Consider the following 17,935-nt stretch of genomic DNA (forward strand, 5'->3'; position numbering starts at 1 on the left):
CTTGTAACAGAATACCGGACCACAGAAAAAACAAAGACGAACACCATCATGGGCATCCATGGGCACTTCAGTGACATCGCGGACAATGTCAGTCAGGAACTTCCTCCTATTCCACCAGCACCTACTTCTGCTAACATTGCTGCGGCTTCTTCTCCACCATCAATTGCCAGTCGCATGGCCCGACCAGCGCCCTTCTCAGTATTGGCGGAGTATTGCAACGGATTCATCTTACAGTGTTCACTGGTCTTTGAGATGCAACCGCACTTGTATCTGAACGACCTCTCAAAGGTAGCGTTCATGATATAACAACTGAATGGTAAGGCGATCATTTGGGCTGAATCACTCTGGTCTCAGAAAAGAGACATACTCCAGTCTATTTCCAGTTTCCTAACTCACTTCAAGGAAGTTTTTGGAATGCCTACCTGGGATTCATCAATTGGAGAATGACTGTGTCGGTTAAGGCAAAATTCCATGACTGTGAGTGAATATGCTCTGCAATTTCTCACTCTGGCTGCTGCAAGCGGATGGAATTCAATTCAAGTTTATTTGTATAGCACTTTTTACAATACAAATCGTTACAAAGCAACTTTAAAGAAAATTATGTTTCTACAATATTTAGTAATAGCTTATAAGTGGTGACTGTCAGTTTGTGCACGTATGACAGGATTTGTAGTAAAATTTTAATACAAGACTTAGTCAGCCGGATGATGAACATTATTAATAATTATTATGATGCAGTCACACTTGTAGCAATATTAGTTGGATCTGTTGTTGATTTAGGGTTAGCATCATCTGAGGTCCTCTGAGGGTCAGCATCATCTCTTCTCAGGTGTTCTGGATCCAGACTGGAGCTTGTGTAAATCCTAGTTACCACGGGATGTAAATCCTGTGGCAAAACTTAGAAACAAATAAAGACATCATTAGCATAGCTGCTGTTCCAACAAAGTAAAATTAATTAGTTTAACCCAAGCTAAAGAATAAGAATGCACATTTGATCAGATACAACTACACTCACAATTTAAGATACATTATTCAAATGCTTGGCGACAAAGATGTGTTTTTAATCTAGATTTAAACCGAGAGTGTGTCTGAACCCCGAAAATTATGAGGAAGGCTATTCCAGAGTTTGGGAGCCAAATGTGAAAATGCTCTACCTCCTTTAGTGGACTTTGCTATCCTAGGAACTACCAAATGTCCAGTGTTTTGTGACCTTAGGGAGCGTGATGGGTTGTAGTGTGGTATAAGGCTAGTTAGGTACGCAGGAGCTAAACCATTTAGGGCCTTATAGGTAAGTAATGATCATTTGTAACCGATACGGAACTTAATCGGTAGCCAGTGCAGAGACTAAAATTGGGGTAATATGATCATATTTTCGTGACCTGCTGAGGACTCTAGCTGCTGCATTTTGGACAACCTGTAGCTTGTTTATTGAAGAAGCAGGACAACCACCTAGAAGTGCATTACAATAGTCCAGTTTAGAGGTCATGAATGCATGAACTAGCTTTTCTGCATCAGAAACAGACAACATGTTACGTAGCTTGGCAATGTTTCTAAGATGGAAGAATGCAGTTTTTGTAACCTGGGAAATATGATTTTCTAATATAACACCCAGATTTTTGACTGTAGAAGAAGTAACAGAACATCCGTCTAGTTGCAGATTGTAATCTACAAGATTCTGTGTAGTGTTTTTTGGTCCAATAATTAATATTATCCTAATTTAATTGGAGAAAATTATTGGTCATCCAATCTTTTACATTTTTAACACACTCTGTTAGCTTAGATAATTTAGACTTTTCATCTGGTCTCGTTGAGATTATATAGCTGAGTATCATCAGCATAACAGTGGAAGCTAATTCCGAATTTTCTAATAATATTACCAAGGGGCAACATGTATATTGAAAATAGAAGGGGACCTAGGACGGATCCTTGTGGCACTCCATATTTTACTGATAATAAATGAGATGACTCCCCATTTAAGTAAACAAGACGCAAGAAGCAGGTCATTTGTGATTTTAACAAGTGCAGTTTCTGTGCTATGGTGGCGCCTGAAACCTGACTGAAATTCTTCATACTGTAACCTTCCAACCGAGAACTCTCAGAAGGACTCATCACAAATAGTCATCCGACTCTGACGTTCTGCGTGAGTCAACGATGCGCTATCCAGCTGCATGGGTTCGTGGGCTGATTGTGGAGGGCTAAGACCAGAAAGTAACTGGTCTTAGTGCTCTTCGAGACACGAATGTATAAGAGTGGTGAATCAAGAATCGTTGCTTGACTAAAAATCTAGTACGGTTAACCCCTGGATGGCAAGCCACATTAGAGCAATGTCCCCACTGGATAACGTTGGACCTTAATCCCTCCGGCACAAATAAGCGGTTCGGTGGGCACCCGGGCGAAGGCGTTACCCCTTCTAAGGCCGTTCTGACCTTCGATTCGATCTCCCATGTGAGAGTGGAGACCACTAATGTCTCAGGAAAAATACACTCGGGAGTGGAATGGGCGTTCGGAATGGTCAAAGATGCGAGATAAAAAATCGGGTTTGATATTTTTGGAACCCGGGCGGTACGAAATAGTAAAGTCAAAACGTCCGAAAAAAAGTGCCCATCGAGCCTGCCTGGAGTTCAACCTTTTGGCGGTGCTAATGTACTCTAAATTCTTGCGGTCAGTCCATACTATAAAAGGAACCCCTGATCCTTCTAACCAGTGTCGCCATTCCTCCAATGCCATCTTGACTGCCAACAATTCTCTGTTACCAATATCGTAATTACTTTCTGCAGGAGATAAACGATATGAAAAATTCGCGCAAGGGTGGACCTTGTCGTCTAAGGGAGAACGTTGAGATAACACCGCTCCTACCCCCACCTCTGACGCATCGACCTCCACCACGAACTGACGTGTAGGATCAGGGGTTATCAGAATGGGAGCTGAAATGAAACGGCTCTTCAGTTTAGCAAACGCAGCTTCCGCTGTGTTTGACCACCTGAACGCAGTTCTGGCGGAGGTCAAGGCGGTCAGAGGTGCGGCTAGTTGGCTGAAATTGCGAATGAAACGCCGGTAGAAGTTAGCGAACCCCAGAAACCTCTGTAGGGCCTTACGAGAATCTGGGCTTGGCCATTCTACCACAGCCTTAACCTTCTCGGGATCCATGCGTATTCCCTCAATCGACACGATAAACCCCAAAAATGGAATAGACTGTGCATGAAACTCGCATTTCTCCGCCTTGACAAAAAGCCCATTCTCTAGCAACCTCTGAAGCACTCGTCGGACGTGCTGCACATGTTCCTGGAGAGAGGAAGAAAAAATCAATATGTCGTCCAGGTAGACATAAATGAACTGATCAATCATATCTCGCAGCACGTCGTTGACGAGTGCCTGGAAGACCCCTGGGGAGTTGGAGAGCCCGAAGGCCATGACCAAATATTCAAAGTGCCCTCTGGGGGTGTTAAACGCGGTCTTCCATTCATCCCCCTCCCTGATCCGAACCAAATGATACGCACTGCGTAAGTCCAGTTTTGTAAAAATAGACGCTCCCTGCAACCTCTCGAAGGCTGAAGACATCAACGGCAAAGGATAAGTATTCTTTACCGTGATGTTGTTCAGCTCTTGGTAATCAATGCAAGGTCGCAGTGATCCGTCCTTCTTTCCCACAAAAAAGAACCCCGCCCCCGCAGGAGAAGAGGAAGGGCGGATGAATTTGGAAGCTAGAGAATCAGAAATATATTTTTCCATAGCCTCCCTCTCTGGGACAGAAAGTGAATAAAGTTTGCCTTTAGGCGGAGACTTACCTGACAATAACTCTATGGCACAGTCGTAAGGACGATGCGGAGGAAGAGAAGCAGCTTGAGACTTACTGAACACTTCCTTCAGGTAGAGGTACTCAGCGGGCACGTTAGATAAATCCACCGCCTCCTCCTGTAACACAGACACAGACGGACAAGCAGACACTAAACAAGACTCATGACACTTTCGAGACCAAGAAAAAATTGAATTAGATGACCAGTCTATTTTGGGGTTATGGAGAAGGAGCCAAGGATGCCCGAGGACAATGGGTGCCAGGGGAGAGTCAAGGATGTGAAAGGAGATAGTTTCGGAGTGATTGCCAGAAGTGATGAGTGTGATGTCCTCAGTACTATGAGAAATAGTAGTTGAATGAAGTTACCTTCTGCCCCAGAGTCCAGTAGTGCCTGACAGTGGTGTGTCTGTGCTGACCACCGCAGTCTCACCAGAAGGAGCGTAGATGATGGTGATGATGAGGTCTTCTCGGCAGAGATCCCACCCGATAGTAGCCTCATGCATACTACCGGGCTTGGCCTTTTACTGGACAGGTATGGGCTTGATGTCCGTCTCCCCCGCAGTACATGCAAAGGCCGAGGGATCTCCGCCTCTCCTTCTCCTCCGGGGAAAGCCGAGCTCGCCCTACCTGCATGGGCTCGTGATCGTAGGTGGGACTGACCACATCTCCGCCGCTGAATCGCCCATCCGCCGGGCCCCTGGATGGGGTGTTGAGCAGCCCCCTCCTCTCCATCCGAGTGAGGCGGGCATCCACCCATAACGCTAGCTCAATGAGTCCATTAAGAGAGGGGGGCAGATCCAGGGCGTAGATCTCCCTCTGGACGCGGTCAGCCAGCCCATGCAGGAACATGTCCCACTGCGCCTCCTCGTTCCAATGGCACTCTGCCGCCAGGGTCCTGAATTAAATCGAGAAGTCTGAGACGGATCTCTCCTGCTGGCGTAACTCCGCCAGCATCCTGGCCGCCTCCCGTCCTGCGATGGCCCGATCAAAGACCCGCCTCATCTCGGCGGAGAGCACCTGAAACGAGTCGCAGCATGGGTCCTGGTTCTCCCACACCGCCGTCCCCCATAGTGCCGCCCTCCCAGAGAGTAACGTGAGGACAAACGCCACTTTAGCTCTCTCATTGGCGAATGTTCTAGGCTGAAGAGCAAAATGCATATCACAACGGATCAAAAATGCTCTACAGAAGCTGGGCTCACCCGAGTAGGCTTCCGGGATGGGAAGTCGTGGTTCCGGCTGGGAGGCGGTCACTGGTGGTATCGGGAGAGCGGGCGGTGTGGGTGGCGCAGTGGGTGCTCGAAGAAGATGGTGCTCGAAGTGGATGCTCGAAGAACTGCTGAGTGAGCTCAGACACCTGCGTCACCAGGGCTTGGACTGCGCGACCAGTGTCGTTAAGAGACCTCTCCTGGGCGTCCATCCTCCGAACACTGGCGCTGAGAAACTCCTCCAGAGATGACGACTGAATACTCGCTGCCTCCATGTTGTGGTCTGATCGTTCTGTAACGGCGGCTATGGAGGACAGGAGACAAATGCAAGTAAAAAGGAAGTTTATTGATAGGATGAGATGATGGAAGGCCGGAGAGTGACGCAGGAACCACGATGGCAGCACAGACAGGTGAGTTGAGAAGTTGAGTGCGCTGATGACAATGATAGTGGTGATAACTCCAATGGTGGTGAGTATATTCCGTGTGTGAAGACAGGATCCGACAGAAAACCAGTACGAAGACAAATCAAGGCAGGAACTACACGAACACGACATCAACACCAGGATCTACAAACAACGATCATACAAACAGGAGACGAAAGACAGGGCGCTATATAGTCTGTTAGAATGAGCCGCACCTGCCGCTTATCAGGCGATCAGCGGCAACACCCACATGAAACAATCAACATGACTACAGCTGGAGACGGTGCATTCACGAACCGTGACAGTTACAGGACAAGCGAGATTACAATAGTGCCCTACTACATGAACTATCTGTTTAAATTTAGTATGTATATATTTAACATCAGTTTATCAGTACGTCTGTATTTATTTTTTTGATTGTGATTCCATATGCTCTTTCGTGCACCTGAATGGTTTAAAATGGCAAATAGTTATGCTATGACAAGAATAAAGAGTCTATCTTTACTCCACCCATGCACGATTACATTGTTGATATGTATCGTCGATCTCACACGATTTGACAATTACCATATCGCTGATTCATGGCACTTAATTGAGGTACATTGGCACAGGAAATTCAATTTATTTTTCGTAGGCTTAATTTTCCAATACAATGACTGCACCAAGAATTTCTGACTTGTTATCAGAAGCAGCTCATTGGATTTGTTAAACAATTATGCAAGTAATCCTCATAGCATCTACCCTTGTATACAACCAAATTGTTCTTAGTATTGAACTCCCTGTCAGGCGCTACAAGAGTGCACACGGTTGAGCCAACCTACGCCTTTTGCGTTCAACTACCAGCAAAGCCTACTCCTATGAAGTCGCGAGTATAAAACTCATGTGAGATATTGCAAGTGCTTTCCCGGATAAGCAATCATGGGCTTTCCATCCGACTACCAATGAAGCTTAACCATTCATGCCATGAATATTGAGCTCCCATATGATGGCTGCAAGAGCATCCCGGCTACACAACCTTATCTTTCTGTCTTACAACAGTGAGGCTACCCGTTTGATGCAGTGCTTATTGAGCTTCCGTCGGATGTCGGTGAAAGCCTCCTTGCTAGACAACTGACTTTTTCTTCTCCAATCCAACCATACTAGTTCATCTTCGAATATCTCCTCCTTAGATTTTCTCGGATAAAATCCTGCCACGAACCTCTATTTTTTTAGACGCGAAAAAAAAAAACATCCATCACTGTCTGGCCAAATACTGGCCATTTACCTTTACCTTTCCGTCTTACATTCAGAGAGGCTTTGCCATTTGATGTTGTGAATATTTACCTCCCATCAAACATCGATGAGAGCTTCCCGTCTAGACAGTATTACTTTTTCCTTTCTACGGTCAGTGAGGCTTATCCATTCGATGTTGTGAGTATTGAGCTCCCATCAGATGTCGATGAAAGTCTCCTGGCTAGACAACTTTTTTCATCCTATGGTCAACAAGGCTTACCCGTCCGATGCTGTCAGTATTGAGCTCCCATCAGATGCTGGCTAGAGCCTCCCGGGTCACATACTCTTACCTTAACCTCCTATAGTCAGCGAGGCTTACCTGTCCAATGACGTGAGTATTGAGCTCCCATCGGATGCCGACGAGAGCCCCCTGGCAACACAACTTTACCTTTCTGTCTTACATCCGGAGAGGTTTACCTGTTCGTTGCCTTGAATATTGAGCTCCCGTCGGACTTCGGCGAGAGCCTCCTGGCTAGACAACCTTAGCTTTTCCTATCTATGGTTGGCGAGGCTTACCCATTCGGTACCTTGAGTATTGAGCTCCCATCGGACGTCAGCGAGAGTCTCACGTCCACCTAACTTTTCATTCCTGTTTGACGGGTAACGATGCTCTCTGTACGACGACAAGAGTCTAGACCTCCCACCAAAACTCTGTCCAAATGTTTTCCCCCTGCCTGGTGAGGCTTAACCGTTCGATGTTCTGAGTCCTGATCTCCCATCGGATGCCCGGGCATTCAGGTTTTCCTTTTGTTGTCCGCTCCCCGGCCGGCGAGGCTTACCCGTCTGATGCTACTGAGTATGGTGCTCGTGTCAGATGTCGGCGAGAGTGCTCCCGGTTGGATTTTCTTTACTTGCTGCCCACAAACAGGTCTTATCCATCTGAGTATTGATCTCCCGTCGGGTGTCGCAAGAGACCTCTTTGTCGGCGGCCCAAAGCCTGTTTATCTGCTCAACTGAGAGGACCTACACGTCCGTCGTCCTGAGTCTTGATCTCCAGTCGGAGGCTTCATGGGTCCTCACGGTTAGTTTTCTGCCCTGGTTGCCCACTGATTAGCAGGGGCACTTCCCGAGCTTCCGGACAGAACGCCAAATATGCATTATAATACTTCAGCTAATTATATATAAGTGTGAACTCGTGAAACTTAAGTACATAAAAAATCTAGTACTTTTATACTTTCAATTGAGTAAAATTGACAATGGAGTACTTTTACTTTTCTGTACTTTTACTCAAGTACTTGATTTATGCATTATACTTCATCCACCACTGCACACTGTAAACCCTAATGTTGCCTTGACTTAAAAAATCAAGTAATGTTGACTAAACATTACTTAAAATTTAGCATTTTGGCCCTGTCACTTAAAAATATGAGTTAATTTAACTAATTTACCTTCAAAATGCATAAACTTAAGATTTCAAGTGTTGTGAGCTCAAAATCATGAGTAATCCTTTCGAAAAACTCAACGTCACTCTGTTCTTCCTTTAATGTGATTGGCCATGGGAGAAATTCTGCCTAGCAACAAGAGAACAAAAGCACTGATTGGTGTGTTACAAAATTCGTCCTTTTGGTCTGTTTGGTTGCTGAACTACAATTCAAGAGGAAGTTTTTCTTTGTGTATTATGTTCGGTGACTAAAATTCTGTAGATATAAAGTTGTTTTGCATGATTTCTACTGGTGAAATATGTTAATTTAAATCCTTGTGGTATGTGATTTTGAGATGATTATTGAAACGACAACTTAAGTATTTGATGAAGTGGCCCAATCGTTTTCCTTTGAGCGAAAGAACATGGCAGCTAAAGTTACTGCTTAACTCGTTAGATCGAAAACCCTAATAAGTTGAATGAACTAAATTGATTGAGTAAACTCGTTGCCTCAATTTAATTGAGTAATGGAGTCTCCCAAAACTTACATATTTAAGTTTATTTAACTTGACGGTTTTGTAGATTGTACTTAAATCACTCAGTTCACCAAACTTGATGCTTATTTAATGTACTTAAACAATTATCTTCACTTAACTTGGTGCTAATTTCAAGTGTACTTATATATTTAAGTTAACTCATCATGTAAATTTAACTGAAAATGATGTTCTTACACACTGAAGTAAAACAAATAACAGCATATTTAAACTTTGACCTTTTGACAAACTGTCACAATATTTATGAAAATACAGTAAACCCTATACTGCACTGTAAAAAAAAAAGTATTTTTATGTCTTTGCAGACATTGAAAAGACCTCCACTGAGGAGAGAATGTTTTTATGACGTCTTTTTTTTTATGTTTTTTATGTCTTCTGTACATCCGATATAGATGTTCACATATCCTCCTTACAAGGTTCTGTGACTTTATTTCTGTCAGACATCTAGAGAAGGTCCTATTGAGAATTAACAGAGGTTTAAATGTGCATACTTGATTCATTTGATGTCACCATTGTGGTGGAAAATGTTTGGTTTAGTTGGGATCTTGGTCCAGATACTTCTTATGTTCACTTGTCTTTTGCTGCTATAACAGTATATTTGAAAATGCTGTTTTTGTGGCAAAGAAAGATGAAGTTTAAAAGAGCTCAGGTGTTATCAGCTCTTGGTTGGTGTTATCTTGTCTCTTGCTGCTGTAAATTGTGTGTTGTAAAACACTGTTACTGTGGCAAAGAGAGTTGAGATCTAACATACACATATCTTGCTTGTAATGGTGACTAATTATAGTAAAATAAAATGTATTGCTGCAACTATGGATATACTTTTATGGATATAAACTTTGTAGATAAAATAATGTACTTACTTTTAGAAAACCGATCATGTTGTCACAAACAGACATCAAGATTTTGGATATGCATCACATCAATGGTGACAATCTGAACAAAAAAGGCTGGAAAATAAGGATGAGTTTGTGCTATGGAGCTCTTTTGTTTGTCACCATTATTGTGATGCATATGCTACATCTAGAAGTCTGTGTGTGTGAGTACTTGATTGATTCTTTTACTCAAATTATTTCAAACACATTCATTTCGTCCATCTTTAAAATAAGTATTTTACTCCTGGTGCCTGTTAAAAATATCAAACAAAACTTATTTTATGATCTCAAATACGTATTATGTGATGACATTCTCATCAACAAAAAACATCAAATAACACCTGAGCTCATTTAAATTTGTCTTTTTTCACCACAAAAATACACCAATACAGCAGGAGACAAATTAACACAAGAAGTAACTGGACCAAGATTCCAACTAAACCAAACACTTTCCACCACGATGGTGACTTCAAATGAATCATGTATCAACATTTAAACCTCTGACAAAACCGTCAAGTTAAATAAACTTAAATATGTAAGTTTTGGGAGACTCCATTACTCAATTAAATTGAAGCAACAAGTTTACTCAATAAATTTAGTTGAGTCAACTTATTAGGGTTTTCAGTGCAGGATAATAGATATATGAATAATAGATATAATAAATAGACAACAATGTTGTTGTTTTTGTTTATGTGTAAATGTGTTTTTATATTTTCATTTTTTTTCCATCATTAAACAGGGCATGTAGACATTTTATATTTACTGTATTTGGTAATGTCTATTACTGTCACATATAAATGAATAAATAAAATGTGTGTTGCCGTCTGAAGCACCGGGAGTTTTCCAAATGAGCTACTGGACAATGATGCCCTGTTTCTTTGTACAGTGGGTAAAATAAGTTTTGAACACATCAGAATTTTTTCAGTAAATATATTTGTAAAGGTGCCGTTGATATCACATGTCGGTAACAACCCAAGTGATCCATACATACAAAGAAAACAAAACAAATAAGTTCTGTGTAGTAAAGTAGAAAGGCACAGGGAAAACGTATTGAAATGATTCAATGATGTATTCAGCTATTTGCCACGTTTACCAGGAAAGACAAACCATAACTTTAAAATAAAAATGTTAATTAATTGCTAATTAACAAATTATTTAATAAAAACCATTGTATTGTGTTATGTTTTTAAGTAAGTCGTGTGTGATGAGTGTTGTGGAGCAGGTAGAGAAAGGACAAGGCCTGCTCTCTCCTCCTCACCTTCACCTCCGCTGGTCTTCCGGAGAGTTCTGCTGCATCATAAAGATTTCAGAGCTCAGAAACATGATCAGCCCAAAGAAGTGCTGCACACAGGAAAAATGATTCATACACTGCACAGAAATGTAGCTGCGCCATTTAACATTTCAGTTAATAAGACATGACTTTACTTATTAATAATAGTATGCTGTTTCTTGAATTTTCAATAGCTGTATTATGTGGTAAACATATGTGCAATGAAAAAGAAAAAGACAAAAGAAATTATTAGCTATTTCTTACTTTCTTACTTTTAATGCATATACTGTCCCTAATAGGTCATAAATGACTTAATCCATATAACATCACCTGTCTAAATTGTTTGAAACTCTCTAAAACATTTCAAATTCCATAATTGTAATCGAAAAGCAACACAGCAGTTCTGTTCCAGTGATTTGCAATTCAATCTAGTCCCATCCTAACAAGTATCTATTTAAAGAGTGTGCCAGTGTTCTCGTCTTCAAAGAGAACGCTGACACTGCATCTGCTGGACAGGAGTGATGTATGTGTGTGTGTGTGTGTGTGTGTGTGGTGAGAAAGAGCGATGTAGTGTAGAGTTTTGGTTTGACTCAGAGGTTTCTGTGACACCACAGGCTCTCAGAGATAGAGGGTTTGTGTAGGATGAGTCTTCTTTAACATTTTCTCTCCTACTCCCGTCTCTTTCTTATTCTGCCCTGCTCTTTTGACACAACTTTTTTTTTTTTTTTTATCTTCAAACTCTCGCACTTTTTCTCACTGTAGCTTCATATCTCAGTTTCTCCCACTCGTGTGTTACCACTGTTACAAAAAACAAAACAACAACAAAAAAACTTTTTGTGTGAATTTAGTTGATTCCTGTCTGCTAGTTGTTGTACTCTATAATTACTCATTCATTTCCACATATGTAGTTCATTGCAATTACTTGACATCTGTATGCAGTGAACAGGGAGAGGAAATGACAGTTCTGTAATAGTGTGGTGTTGTAGGATTACAACGATTAGCTGTAACTGCATTACAGTAGGATATTCTTTTCTGTATTTATTGCAGACCCGTCTTGGCCTTTTTCTTCTTCTACTAATAGGTCAGCTCACCCAAATAGTATTTCAAAGCCTTTTATTTGTCTTTCAGATTAAGCAATTACTGTGCTTCAATTCATAAAAATATGTAAGAGATTCTTGTAAATTTCAGATTTTTTTTCTAATTTCTTTTTCATAGTTCTGGTCATTTAGCATTAGCTCATGCATAAACATGCTTCTCCTTTGACACATGTGTGTGGGGGCGGGGGTTCAATGGCAAATAAATATCATTAGTAATAGTTTTACAGTATGGTTATGACAACAATGTTATCCAAGAAATAGATACAACTTGACAATTTTCACAACAGTTTAAAAATGTTATAAAATGTTAACCCTCACATATCAGCATAGTAAATGTTTCTGTATGTTATATATAAAAGCACTGATTTATTAGAGAACAGATGGATGGATGGCCCATTTCATTTTCTGAATCGCAAGTTTCAGCAGAAGTCGAAGCGTTTACTGGCATGATATATATTTGAATAGAATTTCAGTTAAATCACTTGTTCTATTTTTATTTTATTTTTTTATTTAGCTTTGCCTTTTGCTTTACACTACACAACATAGTTGATGGTCAGTTATTGGGCTGATTAATTATTATTATTATTATTATATTTTTTATATATATATTATTTTTTCAGTATGGTCTACTATGTCCGTCCTGTATCTAACCTCTTGTGGATTATTAAAGACTATTTGCATTCATCTTCATCTTATTCATGCGTTTATTGACAACCAAAATAGTCAATGGTACAGATAATGTTCATTCTTAACTTTTATTTATATATAAATATTTAAATTACTGTTACTCTGTTTCTACGAATGGGAACAAAATTCTGCAAAGCAGCTTTTACACTCTCTTTTGCTCCTTAGGCTCATGTCTGACTTCTGAAAATTGGAGGTTTGATGCTTCCGAGCAGAAAGTTATATGGAAGCTACCACGTAGCACCTTGGTAGCATTTCTTTAGCGACATCAACCAATAAATTAGTGTGATTCCATTGGGCTTCCAACCATCTGAAGTGGGTTCCACAAGTTTTTCCTCCACATCCTCCATTTTTTTTTTTATGTGTGATCCAGTGGGTTTTCAGTGTATATGAGACTACCCAGTATGACGCCAGAGAAACTAATCATGACAAAATGTCTCTCATGGTTTGTTTTAGCTGGTTAATACACAAACGCTAATTAATGTAGTTTGAAGTGAACATGGAAGAGATGCTTTAACATTGCACAACTGGTTAGAGACAATCATTAAACTATGTTACACAACACATAACTGTGTTTTAAAATCAAAACACAAAATAAAATAAAATAAAAATAATAAAAATAAAAGTAAATACGTCAAAATGCTCTGCCAGAATGGACACTTGCCACCATATTACTGATGTTTATGAAACAGCTGATTATTCCACAATGCAAAGCAATAAAGTTGGACTTTTTTATGTCAGAACATGGCCTTGTTTCACCAAAGGACTTGATTATATTATTTCTTCTTATTCTTCTTTATGGTCAGAAAATCATCTAAAATCCTTTAAGTTGTTTATAGAGTAATGATGTGTTTGAAACCGGAGTATATATCACTATCTATCTACATGCTTATCACGTATGTAAATGCATATGCTCAGGGCTGAGAGTGTGTGTTTGAGAGCAATAGCATGAGTGGGAGTGTGTGTAATTACCCGTCTGTTACTGCATGTGTGTGTGTTTATCCCTTTCACAGTGAGTAAGGCGAGTGGGCGACAGCAGCAACTGGTCTGCCTGTGTGTTGTTGCACAGCAGACATGCCTCACACTGCACGATATTACTCATTTCCTCAGCCTTGTGTACATGCACACACACGCACAAACTCTCACACTTTTTCACAGTCAGCCTCACAGCCTTTCGACATGGTGTGACACCACATTTTGCCCGTAGATTTGCACACACCATTGCCTTACTGGTGTGTCTGTGTGTCTGTGTGTGTAGAAGAGCTGCAGGTGTGATGGACTGCAGAAGTAAGTGGCGTCACATGGATATCTGCTCAGCACACCCCATCAAGGTCAGTCGCATCAGGTCAGCAGTGCTTTTCATGTTGATCTCAAATTCATTAAACTGCTTACTGTGCGTGTGCTTGAGACAAGCCTGTAAATCAGAAAACAAATGTTATTTTTCTGTAATCTGTGTTTTTCAATGTGTAATTTTTACATTATTTTAAATATATATATATATATATATATATATATATATATATATATATATATATATATATATATATATATATATGTATGTATATGTGTGTGTTTTTCCACTAGTGTGCATGGCACAAAGTATTTGCACTTGAACTTGAGTTGGTATTAAAAGAAGATCCTGGTGAGAATGAACAGATATTAAACTTCTGAAATAATTAAATGAGCCTGAAATGCACCTCTTATAGGCTAGTTGTGTTTATCAGATTGATTCTGTCAGTGTTTTTTTTTTCTACTGTGATTCATTTTTTTTTCTTTTTAAGCTTTCCAAAGATCACATAAAACTATCCCCCATTTTCAGTACATGATCCAGAAACATCACGTTAGATGTTTAATTTGTCAAAACAAGCAGGGCTGTAAAAATGATTAGGAGTAAGCACAGGGATTGTGGTGTAGAATATATTTATAGCCAACTTACAAAAACAAAATAATTGTGGCATGTTTACAGCTGTCAAGAGGTAAGTACATTTTAAATTGTAGTTATAAACTCTTTAACTAGCGATAGTAACAACTCAAGATACATAAATATTTGTTTACATAATTTAAGTTACTTTCTATGTCTAGCCTTTGTTTTGCAACATTTCCATTTCTGTTTAGAATGAAAAATTACCCTTTTTTATATTTATTCATTCATTCATTTAGTAATATGATTATGTTTATTCTATGATTTCCTTACTTGGGTCAAGTATTGCATCATGAAAATGTATTTATGCAGCATTGAGAGATAAACATTATGTGCAATTTAATTCCTTTACATACTTCAGCATGTAACCTGTGATATACAAATACAGTGTGTAAACACTTTCAGAAATAACAGAGCACTGAGAATCATTTGACAAACCATATTGTGTTTTATGATACTAATGCTCGGCTCGCAACATATTTTTTATATGTTCTCCATAAAATTCGCATTAGCACTTTAGGTTCACATAAATAGAAGGAACTTGTGAGAATAAACAGAAATGTCTCCTTTTTGTCTAACTTTGCTTAAAGTTGTTTTAGAAGCTTGCTCTTGTGTGATGAGTACAGTTTGTCGGACTACATTTCCTGATAAAATCCATATATAACCCTCTCAGCTCTCTTTGGTCACTATAGATGTATGGACTCAGTTTCCATGGAGACAACAGCAGGGTATTGAGTTCAATCCATGTAGACAGTGTGGTAGACAGAGGCGTTGAGAAAGAGACCAGATGTGCTGACAGTGTATTTCAGTCAAATATAAGGGTTTAATTTAGAGTGCTGGATTGACATTAGAGAAAGTTCCCCACAGGAAGGTGTGAATGAAACAAGCAAGTTTCACTGCTTTAAACCTTTCAGCCTTCTTTTGCATGTGCATGTTTGTTTTAAATGCCTCTGCATTAGTGATCTTTAATTGTTAGGTAACTTTCCCAATCACTACAGTAAATTCTGGAATAAGTCCGGAGATTCCCATCACAGATAAGTAAACAGAAGCAACCTATTTAAGAACTGCCATGTAGTCTCTTGCAATACTTGTGTGTGGGTGAGAAAATCTTGTGTGTTTTTCGATTAGTGTAAGTTTTTATGTGTTTGTTGGTAGCATAACGGCAATATAGAGACAATTGTTTGAAAGTTATATTTAGAACAGTTGGACCATTTTTTTTTTTTCCAATATAAAGCTCTCAGATGTTCCTGTCTGCAACTTAGCAATGAAGTCATAGTCAAAGTCTGCTTTATTTTTAAATCTGCCACATACATCTGTACAGCACATACAGTGAAATCAAATGATTCCCAGACCCTTAGTGGATACAGACAAAAAAAAGAGAGCTGGCCTCTGAAAGTTTATGGACACTCTTTAAAATGTTTGATGAACTAAATCTATGGTTAATCTGCTTAGGTACTGCAGTGACATTCAGAAATAAGTTTGATCTTTGTATCAAGTTTCTAGGGCTACTGAAATAGGTCAGTACTATTTTTATTTAGTTACTGAAATATTTATTTATTTATTTTATATACATACATATTTGCCCTTTTCTCTCTCAGGTGAGCAGGGGTTCTGAACGTGACAGTGTGTGACAAGTGGTGTGCGTGATGCTGATCAGCAGAAGAACATGTCTTTCTCCTAGCCCTTTGTTCTTCCCAGCCCATGTAACCTAGAGCGGCCCAGAAGGCCCGGGGGATTGTCCCATGAATCCAAGCCCAGACCGCAGCAAGGAGTGCCTCCCCCCCAAAAAGCGGGACTCCCGACAGGGCTCATCAGATCAGCCAGCCCCAGAGGATGACTTCAAACCTCCTGCCCCTTTTCGAAGCCGAAGGCAGCACCACTCCACGGAGAGTCACCGAGAAAGCAGGGATCTTCTACCACCCCCTCCACCCACGCTGCCACCCCTTCCTCTGCCGTTGCCTTGGCAGGTGTCCTATACCCCCTCCATGCATCCTTCATTCCTTCCGGTCCAGGTGGGAGAGAGGCGAGGGTCAGCTTCGGCATCCTGGAGAGAGACATTGTGTGGACGGGGTATGGACGGAGGACTGGAGCACACTATTGCCCATCACTCTCGTTGGCTGAGCAGTGACATCCCCCCAATTAGTGTGCAACCGCTCATCTCTATGCCCATGTTCAAAAGTGTCTACACAGCCGAATCCAGAGAAATGTGGTCCTACGGCCCCAGTCGACGAGACTATAGCTCATCTCTTTTCTCCCCTCATCTCTTTCCACAGCCTACAGTGTATCCCCATGACACCCTGCCTGACAGCAGACTCAGGTACCAAGGCAGACGGCCCAATGGTGTTGAAGGCACAGACAGTGGGTCTGGGCCTAGCAGAAGGATGGCCTCTTGCGATGGCCGCGGAAATGAAAATGTGGCCAGGTTAGATGGTCCACATGCCAATGGCAGGAGAAGACAGGAGAACACAACAAGACAGACCACCGGAAGAGGCCTTCTGCCACGAGAGAGCACAAGTGCACATTCCTCACCGTGGGACAGGGACCCTCTGGGAACACCCAAAACACCAATACCCCCCTCACCAGATGCAAAGATAGGAAGGGCAGTCACTTCTCAGGATCATTTCGGTGGTAGTTCCTCTCAGGCTGGAGCTCAAATCTACTATGCTGTGGGGTCCCTTTGCCAATCTGCACACCGTAACTCTCCAAAGTACCCACAGCTCAGTCCTTCTGTGTCCTACTCCCAGAGAAAGTCCCAGCACTTCCTGCAAAGCCAACACAACAGCCATGAGGTTGAGACCGAATGGGATCCCTCAGTAGGGTCCTACCACCCTCCCGTCGCTGTGCTCACTGGCCCTAACCCACCTCCTTCTGCAGTCCTACCTCATTTTGCCAAAGGTTCCCTGATCGAGCTGGCTGGTGGCCATCTGAAGAGGGTGGAGGAGCTGAAGACAGAGGATTTCGTGCAAAGTGCTGACACCTTGCCTGAGTTTCACCTGAGCACTTGCACTATTCTGTTAATCTCACCCGGACCCACGTACGGCTTCAACCACTTGCAGGTCTTGCTCACAGACCGCAACACTCAGGTGAGTTTAGCACAAGAAGTATGTACATAAATCAAAATTTCCTGTCAAGTCAAGGTCAATGCTGTAATACACAAAGTGATGATAAGGAAGGATATAATAAAATACATCCAGTTAAACTAACACAACTTAATTATCACTACGTCTACATTAACCTGGATTCATTTAAAAATGTTTTTGAAAGTGTTTTTGTTTTAAAATGCTCTCAATCCACACAAAAAGTTTCTTAACCACACTGAAATATCAGAAAACATTATATTTGCATAAAGCCTTATAAAAGCTCACTGAGACAATACAGATTGGACAGACATAAAACTTTAAGTTTTCATGCAATTCTCCTGGTAGGATCATTTTATTGGCGAACATATCTCGCCATTCACTGACACATCCATGTCGCCTTTACTC

At 41.0% G+C, this 17,935-nt stretch overlaps 2 protein-coding genes across 9 annotated transcripts in view; one reads left to right on the forward strand and one right to left on the reverse strand.

The window, feature by feature from the left end:
- The window catches only part of zmp:0000000926 (ataxin-1), a 46,349-nt gene that overhangs the window by 25,653 nt on the left and 2,761 nt on the right, over window positions 1-17,935 (forward strand). For 2 of the 6 annotated variants that reach the window (XM_052593509.1, XM_052593508.1), the window contains exons 2-4: window positions 13,788-13,860; window positions 15,903-15,967; window positions 16,049-17,533. In XM_052593509.1, the coding sequence (XP_052449469.1) occupies window positions 16,193-17,533 (1,341 nt within the window). In that variant the 5' untranslated portion in view covers window positions 13,788-13,860; window positions 15,903-15,967; window positions 16,049-16,192. Of the gene's footprint in view, window positions 1-13,774; window positions 13,875-15,902; window positions 15,968-16,048; window positions 17,534-17,935 lie in introns of those variants that run through there. The other 4 variants (XM_052593511.1, XM_052593510.1, XM_052593507.1 and 1 more) reach the window with 3 other exon arrangements.
- Window positions 13,812-17,935, reverse strand: part of irf10 (interferon regulatory factor 10) — a 31,172-nt gene continuing 27,048 nt past the window's right edge. For all 3 annotated transcript variants that reach the window (XM_052593521.1, XM_052593519.1, XM_052593520.1), the window contains one exon: window positions 13,812-13,943. In XM_052593521.1, coding sequence (XP_052449481.1) covers window positions 13,827-13,943 — 117 coding nt within the window. In that variant the 3' untranslated portion in view covers window positions 13,812-13,826. The remainder of the gene's footprint in view (window positions 13,944-17,935) is intronic.

Source organism: Carassius gibelio, chromosome B23 (assembly GCF_023724105.1).
Source record: "Carassius gibelio isolate Cgi1373 ecotype wild population from Czech Republic chromosome B23, carGib1.2-hapl.c, whole genome shotgun sequence".
In the NCBI taxonomy this organism is placed as follows: Eukaryota; Metazoa; Chordata; class Actinopteri; order Cypriniformes; family Cyprinidae; genus Carassius; species Carassius gibelio.